General features: G+C 56.4%; 5 protein-coding genes across 5 annotated transcripts; 3 read left to right on the forward strand and 2 right to left on the reverse strand.

Annotated features, from left to right (window-relative positions):
- Positions 1–298: 298 nt before the first annotated feature.
- PLICBS_001317 (DNA polymerase zeta) lies at positions 299–5,340 on the reverse strand (the record flags this gene model as incomplete). The annotated part of the gene is made up of 2 exons (XM_018317622.2): positions 299–5,052; positions 5,106–5,340. 2 exons carry the CDS (start codon positions 5,338–5,340, stop codon positions 299–301), a joined length of 4,989 nt encoding a protein of 1,662 aa, XP_018183147.2.
- A 398-nt stretch (positions 5,341–5,738) lies between these two features.
- PLICBS_001318 (mRNA splicing protein) lies at positions 5,739–7,124 on the forward strand (the record flags this gene model as incomplete). Its single annotated transcript, XM_018317621.1, has 1 exon — positions 5,739–7,124. The coding sequence occupies one exon, from the start codon at positions 5,739–5,741 to the stop codon at positions 7,122–7,124; it is 1,386 nt and encodes a 461-aa protein (XP_018183146.1).
- A 734-nt stretch (positions 7,125–7,858) lies between these two features.
- PLICBS_001319 (40S ribosomal protein uS4) lies at positions 7,859–8,572 on the reverse strand (the record flags this gene model as incomplete). The annotated part of the gene is made up of 3 exons (XM_018317620.1): positions 7,859–8,270; positions 8,330–8,428; positions 8,508–8,572. The coding sequence occupies 3 exons, from the start codon at positions 8,570–8,572 to the stop codon at positions 7,859–7,861; spliced, it is 576 nt and encodes a 191-aa protein (XP_018183145.1).
- A 381-nt stretch (positions 8,573–8,953) lies between these two features.
- PLICBS_001320 (60S ribosomal protein eL21) lies at positions 8,954–9,638 on the forward strand (the record flags this gene model as incomplete). Its single annotated transcript, XM_018317619.1, has 4 exons — positions 8,954–8,989; positions 9,042–9,109; positions 9,166–9,213; positions 9,308–9,638. The coding sequence occupies 4 exons, from the start codon at positions 8,954–8,956 to the stop codon at positions 9,636–9,638; spliced, it is 483 nt and encodes a 160-aa protein (XP_018183144.1).
- A 1,743-nt stretch (positions 9,639–11,381) lies between these two features.
- PLICBS_001321 (sla2 Src-like adaptor 2) lies at positions 11,382–15,232 on the forward strand (the record flags this gene model as incomplete). The annotated part of the gene is made up of 5 exons (XM_018317618.2): positions 11,382–11,413; positions 11,500–11,640; positions 11,696–12,177; positions 12,228–14,641; positions 15,146–15,232. The coding sequence occupies 5 exons, from the start codon at positions 11,382–11,384 to the stop codon at positions 15,230–15,232; spliced, it is 3,156 nt and encodes a 1,051-aa protein (XP_018183143.1).
- Between the last annotated feature and the right edge of the window lie 870 nt (positions 15,233–16,102).

Here is a 16,102-nt window from a genome sequence, read left to right on the forward strand (position 1 = left end):
ATGAGCGAGCATGGCTTCAGGTACAATGGGCGCGTGGCGTTAACATGGACCAGTGATCAGTCTAGGTGGACGGTCGTCCGCTGCCAGGGCTGTCGCATATACATTCTATTGATGGAATACAACAACTTCACAACATGCGGAACTCTCGCGCTAGCCTTGATGACCAGCGTACGCAACAAGCCCGGTTTCCTGTGCATCATCAACGTGCCGCCGACTCCTATCCCACGGGTATAAATGAAATTGCAAACCAGCCGCCCACCAGATAATCCAATACCAACGCCATCTACAACACTTGTCGTCACCATTCTAACTGCTCTCTGCCAGACTCCTCAATGAGCTCACGTATCACAGGCCCCGCTGCGGCCTTGGTAGTCACCATCCTGGTGCGCTGCTTCATGCGCGTCCAGAACACGGGACAGTCCTTGCTGTCGCAGCGCACCTCGTCCAGTGGACTCATTCCCGAGCAGGTGCGGCACACGTCGAGCACCTCGAGGAAGCTGCGCTCGTCGGCGGCGAGGCGCGTCTGCAGGGCGAGCATGGAGGCGGGCGCGTCGTCGCGGCATGCCGGGCACAGGGCGTAGCCCTCCTCTGCGAACTTTGCGTTGCAGACGAGGCAGTGGGTCGAGCGCATGTACGACTCGAGCGTCGACCGCTTGCTCGCCTGGGCCGACGTCGCTTGGTGGACGCGCTGGACCTTGGGCATCTCGTCGTACCACTGCCGCACGTTGGCGCCCACCAGGTTGAAGATGCGCTCCAGCGGCGGGATGAGGTTCTTGGATATGTAGTACTCGGCGTCGAGCTGCCAGTGCGGGTTGACGAGGAGCTCCTCGGGCGCGACGCACCGGTCGATGAGCCGCGACCCCGGTGCGCCCGTGATCACCACGTACGGCACGCGCTCTCCGTACTGCGGCTCTGCCCTGGCGTCCTCGAGCATCTTCTTGGTGCTGATCAACGCGCCTGCCGGTGGTGGCCCCTTGTCCGAGTAAGTTCCCAGGCGGACCTCCTTGGCGAAGCAAAAGTCCTGCACGGAGACGGCTCCGCGCATGATCTTGTCGCATTGGGACTGGAAGTATGACTTGATCTGGCTCAGGTCGGCCGTTTCGAACAGCATCCTGAGTGCCTTCTCCTCGATCTTCTGTTCCGCAGGCGTGCCGTCCCGCCGGACAGTCTCGATGCCCTTGGCGTCGAAGTCGGGCTTGGCCTGCCCTTTGCTTTCGTACTTGTACCCCACGTAGCGCTTCTTGGCTAGAAGCACGCAAGGATGGTAGACCTTTTCGAACTTGAGTTTGATCGGCCGCGGGTTCATCTCCGTGACCGCCTTTGCGATCTCGTTGCCAATGTCAAAGGCCTGCTCCCTCGTCCTCCCCTTCAAGTAGACAAAAAGGCTGTCCGTGTCGCCATACACGACTTCTGCACCCCATCGCTCGATGGAATGGATGTATGCAATTGCCCGCTCCAGTGTTTCTCTCCCAGTTTGGACAATACTGTCAGCGATTTCCGAGCAGGGCATTCGCCCAGAGAACGACGCAGACGTATAGCCATAGGTGACATTTGCCAAAAGCTTCAGCGCCAGTTGACGATTGTTCAGCAGCTGCTGCAATGTCTTGTCGTCCTTGTCCTTCTTCATGCCGCTTTTGACCATGACCCTGGTCTCGAGGATCTCTGTCAACATCTTGGCAACCAGAGACTTGCGAATCTCTGCCTTGACGTACATCATGCCGTTTGGCGCAATGTTGATGTAGTCCTTCAAGAGCAAGAGTAAACCCTTCTGGCGCTCGTACTCTGTGAAGCCCATCTTGCTGGTCCCTCGCCAGTTCTTGATACGGCCGAGAAACGTGGAGTAGCAGTAATTGTACGCAATCATGACGCTGGGGTACAGGCTCTGGAAGTCCAGCACCAAGAGCGGGCTGCTGTAGAACGCGCTCTGGGGCTCCATGACTAGAGGCAGGCATTCGAGTGCATTCTGGCCGCCAACCTGCTTTTTGCTCGGCGATACGAAGACGAAGTTTTCTGGCTTGGCGATCCTAGACATGATCGACTCGACTTTGAACTGCGATCCTCGGGAAAACACCGAGAAGAAGTCGACGCCGAGGAGTCTGGCCTGCTCGCTGGTTCGCGCAATGAGCTCGTTGGCTTCAAGGATCTCAATGTCCAGCCGCGCACGATTCTGGTAGTATCGCAACAGTTTTCCGAGCTCCGCCGGTTTATTGCTCCTGTACCACTTCGTGAGCGTTTTCCAGGAATAGTGCGGCACACGACGGTGGAGCAAATGCCACACCACGTTCTCCATGGTATACTGAAGGAGGTTCAGCTCGCCCTGCATCGCTCGCCAAATGTTGATCATGTGTCGGCCCGTGACACGGATTGTCGACGTTGTGTTAAAGCCCCATCGGTCGTTGTTCTTGCCGAACCTGCCATGAGAATCGGACCTCATGCGAGAGAACTCGTCGCACAGGTCGTAGTCGTACTTGAGTCTCGCGCGTTCGATAAGGTAGCCCCACGAGCTCCCATGCACCTCGAAGCCTGTCAAGACGTCCGGGTCAAATGTCCTCACTATCTCGACCATCCGCACTATCAGATCCAGCTCGCTGTCCTCTGCAGCAACGGACGCATTTGTCACCCGTGTTATCTGTTGCGCGATAGTCCCATCGTGAGAGACCACCAGCATTCCAGACCGGAGAGCGTTGACTGACTCTTGTGTGTTGTATGTCCTCTCATCAGACTTGGAGGCCCAGAATATGCACTGAATTTCGTCTTGTTCAGGATTCGGAATGAACTTTCCTCGGCTATTGACGTGCACCTCCAGGCTCATGGTGCTCATGTACTGAACCTCGTGTTCAACACTGGTTCTAGCCGCCTTCTGGGTAAACTTGAACCCATGCTTGTTCTTCGGCGTTGGCCCATCAATCTGGGACATCGCTCCCGGCTGCATTACGGCCTTTGGGCGGCGTCTCCTGACTTGCTCTCGACTGTTGTGAATCTTATCATCGGCCCAATTCGAGACTGCCCGGTACGTAGGTGGTGGCCGATTGTATTCCCAACTACGCCAGCCGCATTGCCACTGTTGTCGCGTCTGTTGTCGCTGAAGGCTGACCATGCCTTGCGCTTCTGCTCTCCCATCCAGTGCGGTAGGGAGCCCACCTTGCAGGTCAAACTGGGGCAGGAAGGGCACGGTGTTGCTGTCAAGGCGATATTCCCTGCCTGCGTATTCCCGAATTCGATCGGGAACATCTTTCTCCTTGCTGTAGTATGCATCCTGATAAATGACGTCCGGCAAGTCGTACTTCGTCATGTCCATGCTGTCGGCGTATGTGGGTGGCAAAGCAGCAAAGGCAAACGTCCGCCGTTGGCACCGACCTCTGGGAACGGAGAAGGCGTTGAGCGTGTCATGGCCCTGGTGTCCGTTCCCTGCAGCACCAGGAGCACTATCTACAAAGGACACTTTCTTCTGTGTCCCTGTCTCCCGACTCAACTGCTTCGGAAGTGGTAGGTTTTCTCGTTTCGCAAAGCCATCGGATTCGGCCCCAGCCTTGGAGTCGGCAGCGCGGTCTGCTTGGAAACCACCAGAAGCCACCGACGGCGTTGTACGGCCAATGCCGGAGTCTCTCCCCAGCCGACGAGTGTCATTTGATCCCTTAGACACGCTCCTTGCAGCAAGGCCTGGCTTGATAGCATTCGGTCTCGTATTCTGAGAAGCGTCCAAGATCGTCGGTTTGAATCGCTTTGAGTTGGGACTGTCCGGCGGTGTCTCGGTCCCTCCGCGCTTGGAGTTTGTTTTGGGGGCGGCGTGTCGTTTGGGCACCCTGCATAAAAATCCATCATCCACGGCGGCATCAAGAAGGTCGTCTGTAACGGGTATCGTCGGGCACTGTCCCGTTTTCAGTACGCTGAAGGCAACGCCCGGTATCTCCCAAAACGGGGGTAGAGTTTCAGCAGTAGATTTCTGTCCTTCCGCTTGGTGTGTTTCCCGTGCATTTTGAGCATCCAAATCTCCCGGTGGGTTCGTTTCGTTCAGTTTCTGCAACATTTCCTCATCCGAATCGTCTGGGAAAACGCTGTCCTCTTCTTCTTGGACTTGCAGCGCCTTCGTCTCGTCGACTTCGATACTACTCGCGGGATCCAGTACTGATTTGCCGAGGTTGGACGGCAGACCAAGGGCGGGCATCAGCTTGGAAGGATACAGGTCCTCCACAGACTGCAAGATGGTACTGACTTCCGCCTCGGGTTCTGCAGATTTAACGAACGTTTCAAATGACACGGCTGCACCTCCCAGGTCAGCAGCCTCCTGAGAAACCAAATCTCGTATGTCTTGTTGATATTCCTCTTCATGGATCCACCCCTGCGGTTGCGAATCTCGGGGATCCGCGGACATTGAGACCAGGGCTTCCGGGGAGAACGGGCTATTATGCTGCTGGGCCTTCGGCATTTGTCGTTGTCGCCTCTTGGTTTCATCCTTCCACAGGCCAGCCATGCTGTAGACGAACTTTAGATCTCTCGGTATCGGGATTGTGCGTTCGATGAAGTCATGATGCAGCTGGCGCTCCTTGACCATCTTTCTGTTGACGATGTCCTGGACGCAAATGTCCACTTCGATTGAGCAGTGGCTCACGCGGGGCAGCGTCGGATCATCCGTGACCGACTCTGCCGGAACCGAAACGCTATGCCAGAGATGTGATGAATTCGAATCCTGATTATGCTGCGGCACCGGAGATCGAAAGGTAACCTTGGACGAATCGAGATAGTCGCACCCGTACAGGTTGTAGTCGACCATGAACTGCAACAGGTACTGCAGATGCGCCTCATACGGCTGAAATTTTCGTTTCATAATCACACCCTGCTGTAGGAGGTCGGCGAGTCGGGTCATTACGATAGGGTTGAACACGTAAATCTTGAGGAAGAGCCTATACCCGACGTGGAAACCGTAGAAAGGGATGCCCTTCACCAACGTGATCCTGGCAACGAACTTGGCGTTATCTCCATATTGGTCACGCCTGTAGCTCACAGCCAGCGCATGGTCGATGGACAAATGAAGGCGATATATGAATGCGCCGACTGATGGTCACGTCAGCCAAGTGCTGACTGCAGTTTTGCAACAGTCAACGAACCTTCTTCAGATGCTAGCCCACCATTGTACTCCACGTATAGGTACGGGAACGCCCCGTGTACGTGTGCGCAAACCTTTTGGCCCGTTTCGGTCGAGCCAAAGATCCGAACAACCGGCACCTTCGGGCCTCGCGAAACCTGCGACGGTCGCACATCGTTGCGCAGCTGTGGGTCATAGCGGCTGGGTGTCGCCTGGTAATGATCGATGCAGTTCAGTCTGACTCGGAACAAGTCCATACTTTCCAGCACGCGACGCCATCAGGGACATTTGGAACGGCGCGTATGCTCCATTTTGTGTCTGAAACTGAGCGTGAAGAGCCGATGCAAGCCAAAGGCGCTTCACGACCAGCCGCTGGATGACGCGCCGGCCCGCTTTGGGCTGTCGCGAGGTCACGTGGCGATAAAGGGTCTCCTTCAGCTGATTAACCACTTCAGGCGCATGCTGCCAGATGCTTGCGACATCACCTTCGGACCTGGCAGTTTTCCACCAACATCCGTCTTGCGCAAGTCCGCTGAGGAGCCGATCACTCGGCGGCAACACGATCCTTCAATCACCCTGTCTCCCAGTCCGTTCATATAGCGTCCAACATTCGTCGTCCAGCCGAGCAGCCACGCTCGCCGCAACCGCCGCCGCGATGCCGCCACCCCCAGCAAAGGCAGAGTCTGGCGCAGCGTCGAAGGAAGAGAACATTTACATCCCCTCTTTCATCAGCAAGCGTCCATTCTACGCTGGAGAGGAGGGCGATGATGCCGATTACCTCAAGCATCAGCGGCGCGAGGAGAAAGCCGAGAAATCGCAATGGTACGATCGCGGGAGGAAGGCTGGGCCGGCGGCAACCAAATATCGGAAAGGCGCCTGCGAAAACTGCGGCTCCATGACTCATAAGGCCAAAGATTGCCTAAGTCGCCCGAGAGCTAAAGGCGCAAAGTGGACAGGCAAGGACATCCAGGCGGATGAGATCGTCCAAGACATCAAGCTGGGCTGGGATGCGAAACGAGATCGCTGGAACGGATACGACACGAAGGAATATCGCAACGTGGTCGAAGAGTTCAATCAAATGGAGGAGCTCCGTAAAGAGGCGAAGCGGGCCGTGGACGGCGACGAGGCTGAAGACGAGGGCGACAAATACGCCGAAGAGAACGACATGAGCAAACACCAGAGCACAGCTACGCGACAGCTCAGAATAAGAGAGGATACCGCGAAATACCTCCTGAATCTCGATCTGGAATCCGCAAAATACGATCCGAAAACGCGATCACTGGTCGACGGCGGCGCAACTGGAGGCAAGTCTGCTGATTTGTTCGCCGAGGAAGGCTTCATGAAGTCGTCTGGTGAGGCAGGGGAGTTCGAAAAGGCGCAAAGGTATGCCTGGGAGGCACAAGAGAAAGCGGGTGATACCTCGCAACATCTGCAAGCGAACCCGACGGCCGGAGCCTTCTATCGAAAGAAGGAGCAGGAGGAGGCGGAGAGGAAGCGAGCAGAGCGTGAGAGGCAACTTCTCGAGAAGTACGGTGGCGGCGACCAGAAGCAAATGCCAGCCTCACTGCGCAACATGATGATCTCAGAATCAGAGACATTCGTCGAATACGACGAGGCGGGTCTGATCAAGGGCGCCCCCCGAAAGGCAGCAAAGTCAAAGTACGCGGAGGACGTAATGGTGAACAATCACAAGTCCATATGGGGCAGCTGGTGGTTCAACTTCAAGTGGGGATACGCGTGCTGTCACTCGTTCGTCAAGAACAGCTACTGCACTGGAGAGGAAGGCAAGGAAGCTTGGGAGGCTGCAGAACGACAGAGGACGGGAGTGAACTTGATTGAAGATGGGTCAGCTCCCTCGGAACCGCCGCAAGAGGAAGAGGCGCCCCGGAAAGAAGCTGAGGAAACGAGCACCAAGAAGCGCACTCGCGAAGAGATGCTGAACGGGGTGACGGAGGAAGAGATGGAGGAATACCGGCGGAAGAGGACTGTTGCAAACGATCCGATGGCAAAACTGCTCGGAAAGGACGAGCTGCTGCATTGAGTAGAGGCCACGGAAGAGAAAATAACACAGAGGAGCCAGCTCCAACATCCATCAACGCGCTTGACTCTGCGACACCGTCGCGACGTAAGATGTCACGAAGAATGAGTACCTGGTTAGGTGCACATTGTCTCCGGCTCATTAATCGTCCAGGGTTAAGTCTTAAGTCTTCGCTTTCCTTTCCTCTAACACGTTCCCTGAAATCCAGTTCCAGTACTCTAAATTTCTACTCCTGCGTTGCACCGACCTAGAGGCGGAAGAACCGCCATTCGCCGTACTTCTTCTGATGGCCATGGCCCGGTGTCCTGGCCTGTGTGAGGCTTATTCTGGCGCCCAATGCATCGCGAATATATAGCATGGTGATAGCACATTACCGCTGCTCCTCTTCGTTTCTTGTCTGTTGTGGCGCCAGTCAATTAGCAGGTCACTCTAAAGACGTTGTTGTCGACGGTTGCATGAGGCTAATCATGCTCGGCTTGTCGAGACAGCCGCCCAGGTTTACATACGAGAGCAGGGCCAGTTAGTCGTGGCACTCATCGAGCGATGCACACATGAGTCTCAGAGTAATGTTGAAGTAGGACGGAATTCAACGCACGTGGGGTTGACCGTGAAATCATTCCATTTTTAACCACTGGCCAACGCCGCAAGCTATGACTAGAGATCCCTTCCCGTAGGTGGTAGCCCGGAACCACTTGCCCCAGTTACATGGGAAAACCATCGTGACATAGCCGATGAGTTTACTCGTCATCCTCCTCCTCCTCACCCTCGCCAGCACCCTCAGCGGCCTTGGCCTTCTTTCTGCGGACACGGCCGGGGCGGCCGCTGCCGAAGGGCGAGTTGAGAGCGAAGTCGATGTGCTTCTGGGAGTCGAGGCGGACGATGAAAGAGGGAACGTTGACGATCTGCTTGCCGACACGGATGTGGCGCTGGCGGATCAGGACGCGAGCGTGGTGGATCGACTTGGCCAGGCCAAGCTTGTAGACGCAGGTCTGCAGGCGACGCTCCAGGAAATCCTCGATCTTGAGGGCCAGGACGTAATCGAGCTTCATGCGGGACTCGTCGAGGACGCCGACGCGGACGAGACGGCGAATCAGGGCATTGCCCTCGAAGAGGCGCTTGGGGTCCTTCTCGTCGAGGGTGAGAAGCTGACTGTTGGGCTAGTTAGCCATCCATCCCTTCGTCGAGCAAAATACTTTCGGCGAGCTTACCGGGCAGCACGACGGATCTTGGACAGAGTCAGACCGACTCGCCAGACCTCACGCTTGTTGCGCAGGCCATACTCGCCAACGAGCTTCAGCTCGGAGTCACTGTTCCGTATATGTCAGTTTCGGCTCACAATCGACTTAAACAGAGTCAAGCTCATGTTCATTGGCCGGTGATACTGACAGTCGGGCAGCCTCGAAGGGTCTGCGGGGGACACGGGAGGTCTTCGAATACGCGCGGGGAGGCATCCTGAATGATGTTAATGCTTGCGCTTCGTTTGAGGTTGGCGATGCTGGCACTCACTTGACTTGCTCCTGTGGTGTTGGCGGGAGTTGGACGGTGGCACGCAAGTCCAGAAAATGTTCGAGGTTGTGGGGGGGAATTTTCGAGGTTCGACATCACGTGCGACGGGCAAGTCGAACCCTAAGAGCAGTTGCCGGCTGCAAACCCACCACCCACCAACGCACGCGCTTGCCCTAGCCGCCATGCAGGCGAGGAAAAAAAAGTTAGATTACCTAAGCTGCCCTTCCCACAAGCCGGCGCAAAATCACCACATCCACGTTGAAGGCTTCACCATCCACATCCGACAACCCACGATCACGAACCCGCTGCTCGGCAAATAAGACGCGATGGGTCACTCCTACGGAAAGAGAGCGGGCACCCGCGTACGTTCAACGATCCAGATGTCGACCACGCCGTATCGCTGACTCCGAACAGTATGCCTTCAGCAGGAACTTCCGCCAGAAGGGCATGATCGCCCTGAACACGTACCTGAAGCAGTACCGGTTCGTAACCGCGAAAATCGACTATCAATATTTCAAATCAGCTAACTTGGAGGTAGTGTTGGCGACATTGTTGACATCAAGGTCAACGGTGCGGTTCAGAAGGGGTAAGGGAATCCGACGATACCGAATGTCTTGCGCGGCAGCACGAGAAGCCGCGCAGGGCCGACGAGGCGCAGAATGAGGCTGACAATTGAGTAGCATGCCCTACAAGGTCTACCACGGCAAGACCGGTGTCATCTACAACGTCACCAAGTCTGCTGTTGGTGTCATCATCTACAAGAAGGTCTGGCACCGGTACATCGAGAAGCGAATCAGCGTCCGAATCGAGCACATCCAGCCCTCCCGATCTCGCGAGGACTTCCTCAAGCGCGTCAAGACGAACGCCGAGGCCAAGAAGAAGGCCCGCGCCGAGGGCGTCACCGTCCAGGTCAAGCGCCTGCCTGCTCAGCCCCGCGAGGCCCGAACCGTTTCCCTGACCGACAGCCCCCCGGAGACCGTCACCCCTCTGCCTTACGAGACTACGATTTAAACGGGGTCCATTGGCGGGATGCGGCGGCTTGTTCATTTTTTTACTTGTGGTGGTGTCTCAGGATGGGAAAGAATTCAGCATGGCAAGGTCTGCATTTTGATGTCCATAGGGAATGAGACTAAAAGTGACATCCGCAAGTCAAAATAACTTGTGCCAGCCACACTGGAAGGTGAATCTACGATCTGAGCGTGTCTCTCATCACCGCTTCCCAGGCATCGATTTCTTGTTACAGCGTCACCATCGTCTGATATGCCGGTCTGGTTTTCTGGTGCAATGTGGTTCGGACCCCGTCACGCTCAAGAGCTGTGTTGGGGCGCGCATGGTCTACTGCCTGCATTCTCCCAGGCTGGCTCATGGAGAAGTTGAGATGCCGAACAGCAAACCCCCAACACTCCTTCCAAATTGCCCTGTTCAGGCAGCACAGCGCAGGATAGCTTATGGAATTGGCTCGACACTTTGCAGGACGTTTGCCCATGACACCCTGCTGGTCCCGTCACGCAACATCAAACTGTCATCGCTGTGCTGAAGACGCGAACACGGCTCTTGTTCGGGGCGGGGTTCTCCTCCCAGTATGACTCTTGGCTGGCTCTGCGCTCTCTCGACGACACCCCGCCTTATTACAAGAGCGCCTCAACACATTAGGCGAGCCGCCAGGAGGACACCGCTGACGGTGGACTACAGTCACGGTACACCAGTTGGAGCCAATGGCATTTATGTTTTGAGCGCGTTGCTCCTAATTGTTCAGAGTCCCAGCGGCATAGGCTCACCGTAGCCGTTGCGTACCTAGTAGCAACCTCGGTATCTTGGCGTGATGAGCTCACTGTGTCATTGCATCGATTGACCAGCTTTTACTCACATCGCCCGCTTCAGACATCGAAGGGGTGACTCGCCGACCATGTCGAGATTGCGATGCACACTTGCCTTGTACCCGGCCGAGTCTAGCTCTATCAAGCGGGCTGGCTCCTGTCCTTTATTACAAGGTCGCCCATGGCTTTCAATTAGCTGGGGCGCACATACCCAGTAGATACCAAGTAAAAATGGTGGCTCAATGTGCAATGGACGCAGTTCCTTTGTGTACTGCGACTGCCCGTTCACTGGTGCTGACAAGGTACGTGTTAAGGTGATTAAGCGGCGAAATCCCCCAAAACCCAGACTGCGCTCTTAGTCGCAAAAGTCAGGGCTGAGACTGCAGACTGTCACAGGAACCATACTACCAGCACTGGCGCACTCGATACCAAAAAAGACAAAGGCCAATTTCACACACGCCGAATTACGGAAGAAGATAGATTTTAAGAGAGAACAGTTCTCACCGCCAAGCCATGGATGCGAAACCCGTGCAACAGAGACGCGCGTAGGGTAGTACTGGGTGGTTGGAGCATTGGCATCAGGCACCGGAGCGGAGCGGATTATCCACGATGCCGGAATCGTCGGCGGGACCCACCAGTGATGTATGCGCAATGCACGCCACTAACAAGCTGGGGAACGTATCGCTGCAGCCCAGCGACAACAACGGTGCCACACCAGGCTGACGACACCATCCACGACTCCTCTACTTGGCGTGGCGGAGGCAAACACTCCCTCGCAAAAGAAGCTTGCGACACTTATTTGAGCGCCTGGTCTTGAGCTCTATACATATTGGAGAATCTGCGCCTCGTGGAGTGTGTGCTCCAGGCAATCTAACCACGCACTCCACCCCTGACTTGAGCTCGAGCTATCGTCCGGCGTCGCCGCACCTCGCCCACGATGACTTCTCTACGCACCACGGAGCATACCAAGTTTGTCGCCTCCCCGAATCTGACCGCTCTCAGACATTCGAGATGCACGGGTATTAGATTGCTTGCTAACAGATCGACGTGGATAGGACGGACCAGGAGCTGGCCATCAGCATCAAGAAGGCCACGAACAGCGACGAGATATCACCGAAACGCAAACATGTCCGCGCTTGCATCGTTTATACCTGGGACCACAGGTCCGCCCAGGCGTTCTGGTCAGGCATCAAAGTGTATGTCCACGGTTCTCGCGGCACATCGTCCGGTACACTCACCCGAAGCAAACAGGCAACCAATTCTTGCCGACGAGGTCCAAACGTTCAAGGCCCTGATCACGATTCACAAGGTCCTCCAGGAGGGCCACCCGTCGGCAATCAAAGACGCAATGGCCAACCGTAGCTGGATTGACGGCTTGAACCGTGGGATGACCGGCGAAGGCATCCGTGGCTACGGCCCGCTCATCCGGGAATACGTCTACTACCTTCTCGCCAAGCTCTCATTCCACCAGCAGCACCCGGAATTTAACGGGACGTTTGAATACGAGGAATACTTGAGCCTTAAGGCCATCAACGACCCGAACGAAGGCTACGAGACTATAACCGACCTCATGGTCCTGCAAGACAAGATTGAACAGTTCCAGAAATTGATCTTCTCCCACTTTCGAAATGTCGGAAACAACGAATGCCGGATCTCTGCCTTGGTACCCCTGGTCCAAGAAAGCTATGGCATCTACAAGTTCATTACGAGCATGCTCAGGGCAATGCATTCAAGTATGTGGTGGTCCTCTGCCGCTTGACACACTAGCTAACGTGAGCCGCAGTTACCGGAGATGACGAAGCTCTGCAGCCTCTGCGACAGCGATATGACGCCCAGCACTACCGTCTCGTCAAATTCTACTACGAGTGCTCAAACCTGCGGTACCTGACCAGCCTCATCACGATTCCCAAGCTGCCTCAAGATCCTCCCAATCTGCTGGCCGAAGACGACGAAGCCCCTGCCCTGCCTGCACGACCAAAGCAGGAGATCGAGCGTCAGCCAACCCCTCCGGTTGAGCCGAAGTCAGAGGAGCCCGATGAGATATCGGAATTCTGGAAGAGCGAGCTTGACCGTCAGAATCGAGAGTACGAGGAGCAGCAGAGGGTGCTTGAGGAGCGACAGCAGGCAGCACTGCTTGCTCAGCAGCGAGCTCAGCAGGATGCTCAGCGGGAATTCGAAGAGCAGCAGCGACGGCTTGCAGAGCAGCAGCAGCGCGACCAGGAGGCTCTTCTCGCCCAGCAAGCACAGTGGCAGACCCAAGGCCGGCTGGCAGAACTGGAGCGAGAGAACCTGAACGCCCGGGCGCAGTACGAGAACGACCAGCTGATGCTGCAGCAGTACGACCATCGTGTCAAGGCGCTGGAGGGAGAGTTGGCCCAGATTCAGAACAGCTTCGGACAGCAAATCACCAGCAAGGACGACCAGATCCGGGCCTTGCAAGAACAAGTGAACACTTGGCGGACCAAGTATGAATCCTTGGCCAAGCTTTATTCTCAGTTGCGCCACGAGCACCTCGACTTGCTGCAAAAGTTCAAGTCCGTTCAGCTGAAGGCCGCGAGCGCCCAGGAGGCCATCGACAAGAGGGAAAAACTGGAGCGAGAAATCAAGACCAAGAACCTGGAGCTTGCAGACATGATCCGCGAGAGAGACCGCGCGCTACACGACAAAGACAGGCTCAATGGAAGCAACAAGGATGAAGTGGAGAGGCTCAAGCGCGAGCTTCGAATGGCACAGGACAAGGCCGACAACCTGGAACGCAGCAAGGGAAACGAACTGTCCACGATGCTGGCCAAGTACAACCGCGAGATGAGCGATCTCGAGGAGGCGCTTCGAAACAAGTCGAGAGCTTTGGACGATGCACACTCCAAGCTCAGGGATGGCAGCTCCGACCTGGAACAGCTACTACGTGAAAAGGAGGAGGAGCTGGAGGTGTACAAGGCGGGCATGGATCAGACGCTGATCGAGCTCAATGATCTCAAGCAGAACCAGGGAGAGACAGACCACGCACTGGACGGCCAGATCGATGCTCTCATTCTGTCGAACCTCGACAAGATCAACGACATCATCGACTCAGTACTCCAGGCTGGCGTGTCCAGAGTCGACGATGCTCTCTACGAACTTGACTCGTCGATGCAAGCCGGAAACCAGAACGCCTCGCCCTCTTATGTCCTATCGCAAATCGAGAAGGCGTCGGCGAGCGCCATGGAGTTTGCTACGTCCTTCAACAATTTCATCGCCGACGGACCAAACAGCACCCACGCCGACGTCATCAAAGCCATCAACGTCTTTGCCGGCGCCATTGCGGACGTGTGCAGCAACACCAAAGGCTTGACCCGGCTCGCAACTGATGACAAGAAGACCGACTCCCTCATGAACGGAGCGCGTCTGTCTGCCCAATCTACTGTGCAGTTCTTCCGTGGACTCCAAAGCTTCCGCTTGGAGGGCATGGACCCGTTGCAGAAGACCGACGTTGTCATCAACAGCAACAATGATGTCCAAATGAACCTCCAGAAGCTCAACAAGCTGGCCGAGAGCTTCGCCCCTGGGTTTGGCAAGCTGGCTAACAACAAGGGAGATTTGGGAGACCTTGTCGATTCAGAACTGAGCAAAGCGGCTGATGCCATTGCGGCCGCCGCCGCACGGCTGGCAAAGCTCAAGAACAAGCCGCGAGATGGATACTCGACGTACGAAGTCAAGGTTCACGATTCTATCCTCGACGCGGCGACGGCTATCACCAACGCGATCGCAGAGCTCATCAAGGCAGCGACACTTACGCAGCAAGAGATTGTGCAGGCAGGCCGCGGGTCTTCCTCGCGAACAGCTTTCTACAAGAAGAACAACCGGTGGACCGAAGGCTTGATCTCGGCTGCCAAGGCAGTCGCATCATCCACGAACACCCTTATCGAGACGGCGGACGGGGTCTTGTCGAACCGCAACAGCCCGGAGCAGCTCATCGTCGCCTCCAACGATGTGGCGGCATCTACGGCACAGCTCGTGGCGGCGAGCAGGGTCAAGGCTGGCTTCATGTCCAAGAGCCAGGACAGACTGGAGCAGGCAAGCAAAGCGGTAGGCGCAGCGTGCAGGGCCTTGGTACGCCAAGTTCAGAGCATGATCAAGGAGCGCAGCCAGGACGAGGAGCAGGTCGATTACGCGAAGCTTGGCGCCCACGAGTTCAAGGTGCGCGAGATGGAACAACAGGTAAGCAAGTCTCTATATTCACACCCTTGGTTTGTTTGGTTCGCACTTCACTCTGGACGTCGTGCCTCGAGGATTGGGGTCTTGGAATTGGGCCCCGCCTTTCAGGGACGTCCCGCGACCCGTTGCCTAGCCGTTTTTCTACCCCCACGCGCACTTGCCTTCAATGCAGTCAAGAATAGGGTAGCGGGACGGCGTGCATGCAACGCACCTGGGGGTTGTCAGGCTCGGGATCATCGGAGGCTGCGATACTGGCGTGCGGTGGCACGCAGTTGGCGCAGCTACCTAGATGTCTGCAGATTCACGCGTGGCGGACGCGTGGTGGCACATGGGTGGCCGTCTCGTTCCTCTCCTCGAACCACCTTCTCGTGTGGTGTGCCATGCACCATTGGAGTTGCTGGAATGCGTACACACATTGTGTCGCCGGCGATCATGGGGCTTTGCTTTCTCGAGCAGCATTCATTCATGCATGGTAGTGCTTCCGCTAACCAATCTGGTCGCACGCAGGTCGAGATACTCCAGTTGGAGAATGCGCTAGCGTCAGCGCGACATCGTCTGGGCGAGATGCGCAAGATATCCTATCAAGAGGAGTAGCGAGTGAGCCAGACTTGCCAACGCCGCGTCTTGGGCAGATAGACGAAGCGCCTGTTTCGGGCGTCGCGCTGGCTGCGCCTAACAGCAGTGTTGGCCATGTCCTGTGCACCCTGCGGCCCCTGGAGGCTCCAAAGATTGGCGCTGTTGCCACCCAGACGTCCGTGCAGCATTGGAGCCGGGTAAACTGCCGGGGGGTTTGGTGGTCTCTGCTCTCGCCCCTGGATACATACTCCCGGTTCTCGCCCACAGGAGATGATTTCCACGTGGTGGTTGTCGTACAGTACAGGATTTGGCCTTCTGAGTTAGCAAGCGACGGCATAGGTGCCAGATTTGGCAGGGCGCGCAGCAAGCAGGGGTCCGCGACTCTGAGTGTTCAGGAAGAGGGCAGAATCACAATGGAGATTGTGGATGACGGAGAGAGCATGAATAATGCGTAAGCATGCGAGTGACTTTTCTTTCTCTGAATGGCAGCAGGCCGCGGTGTGAGCCCTCGCTGGCTTTGCATTCAAGTGGTGTACTGTATTGTACTGTACTGTAGTGTACTTTGAACTACGGAGAGACATACATGGCGATGCCCGGGACTCATTCCTCTTTGATGCATCCGTGCCCGGGCCGACGAAGCGCAGCCCGGCCCAAGACATGCAGGCCGGGCCGGGAGATCGTCTCGGGACTTCCGCGACGGTGAGTCCCGGTCTGCGCTCGGCGACGAACCGCCCCCCACCCATGCTCGGCGGGCACGAGCGCAACGGTGACGGCGTAGATCGATGTAACGCTGCGATCGCTTAGGCAGTACCAGGGACGTGGCTGCCCGGGGGCATGCTGGATTTGGAAGCACAGGAGAATCTGCCTCGGCTATACATTCTTACCGAC

This window comes from Purpureocillium lilacinum (assembly GCF_023168085.1).
Source record: "Purpureocillium lilacinum CBS 284.36 DNA, scaffold_1, whole genome shotgun sequence".
NCBI classification, from domain to species: Eukaryota; Fungi; Ascomycota; class Sordariomycetes; order Hypocreales; family Ophiocordycipitaceae; genus Purpureocillium; species Purpureocillium lilacinum.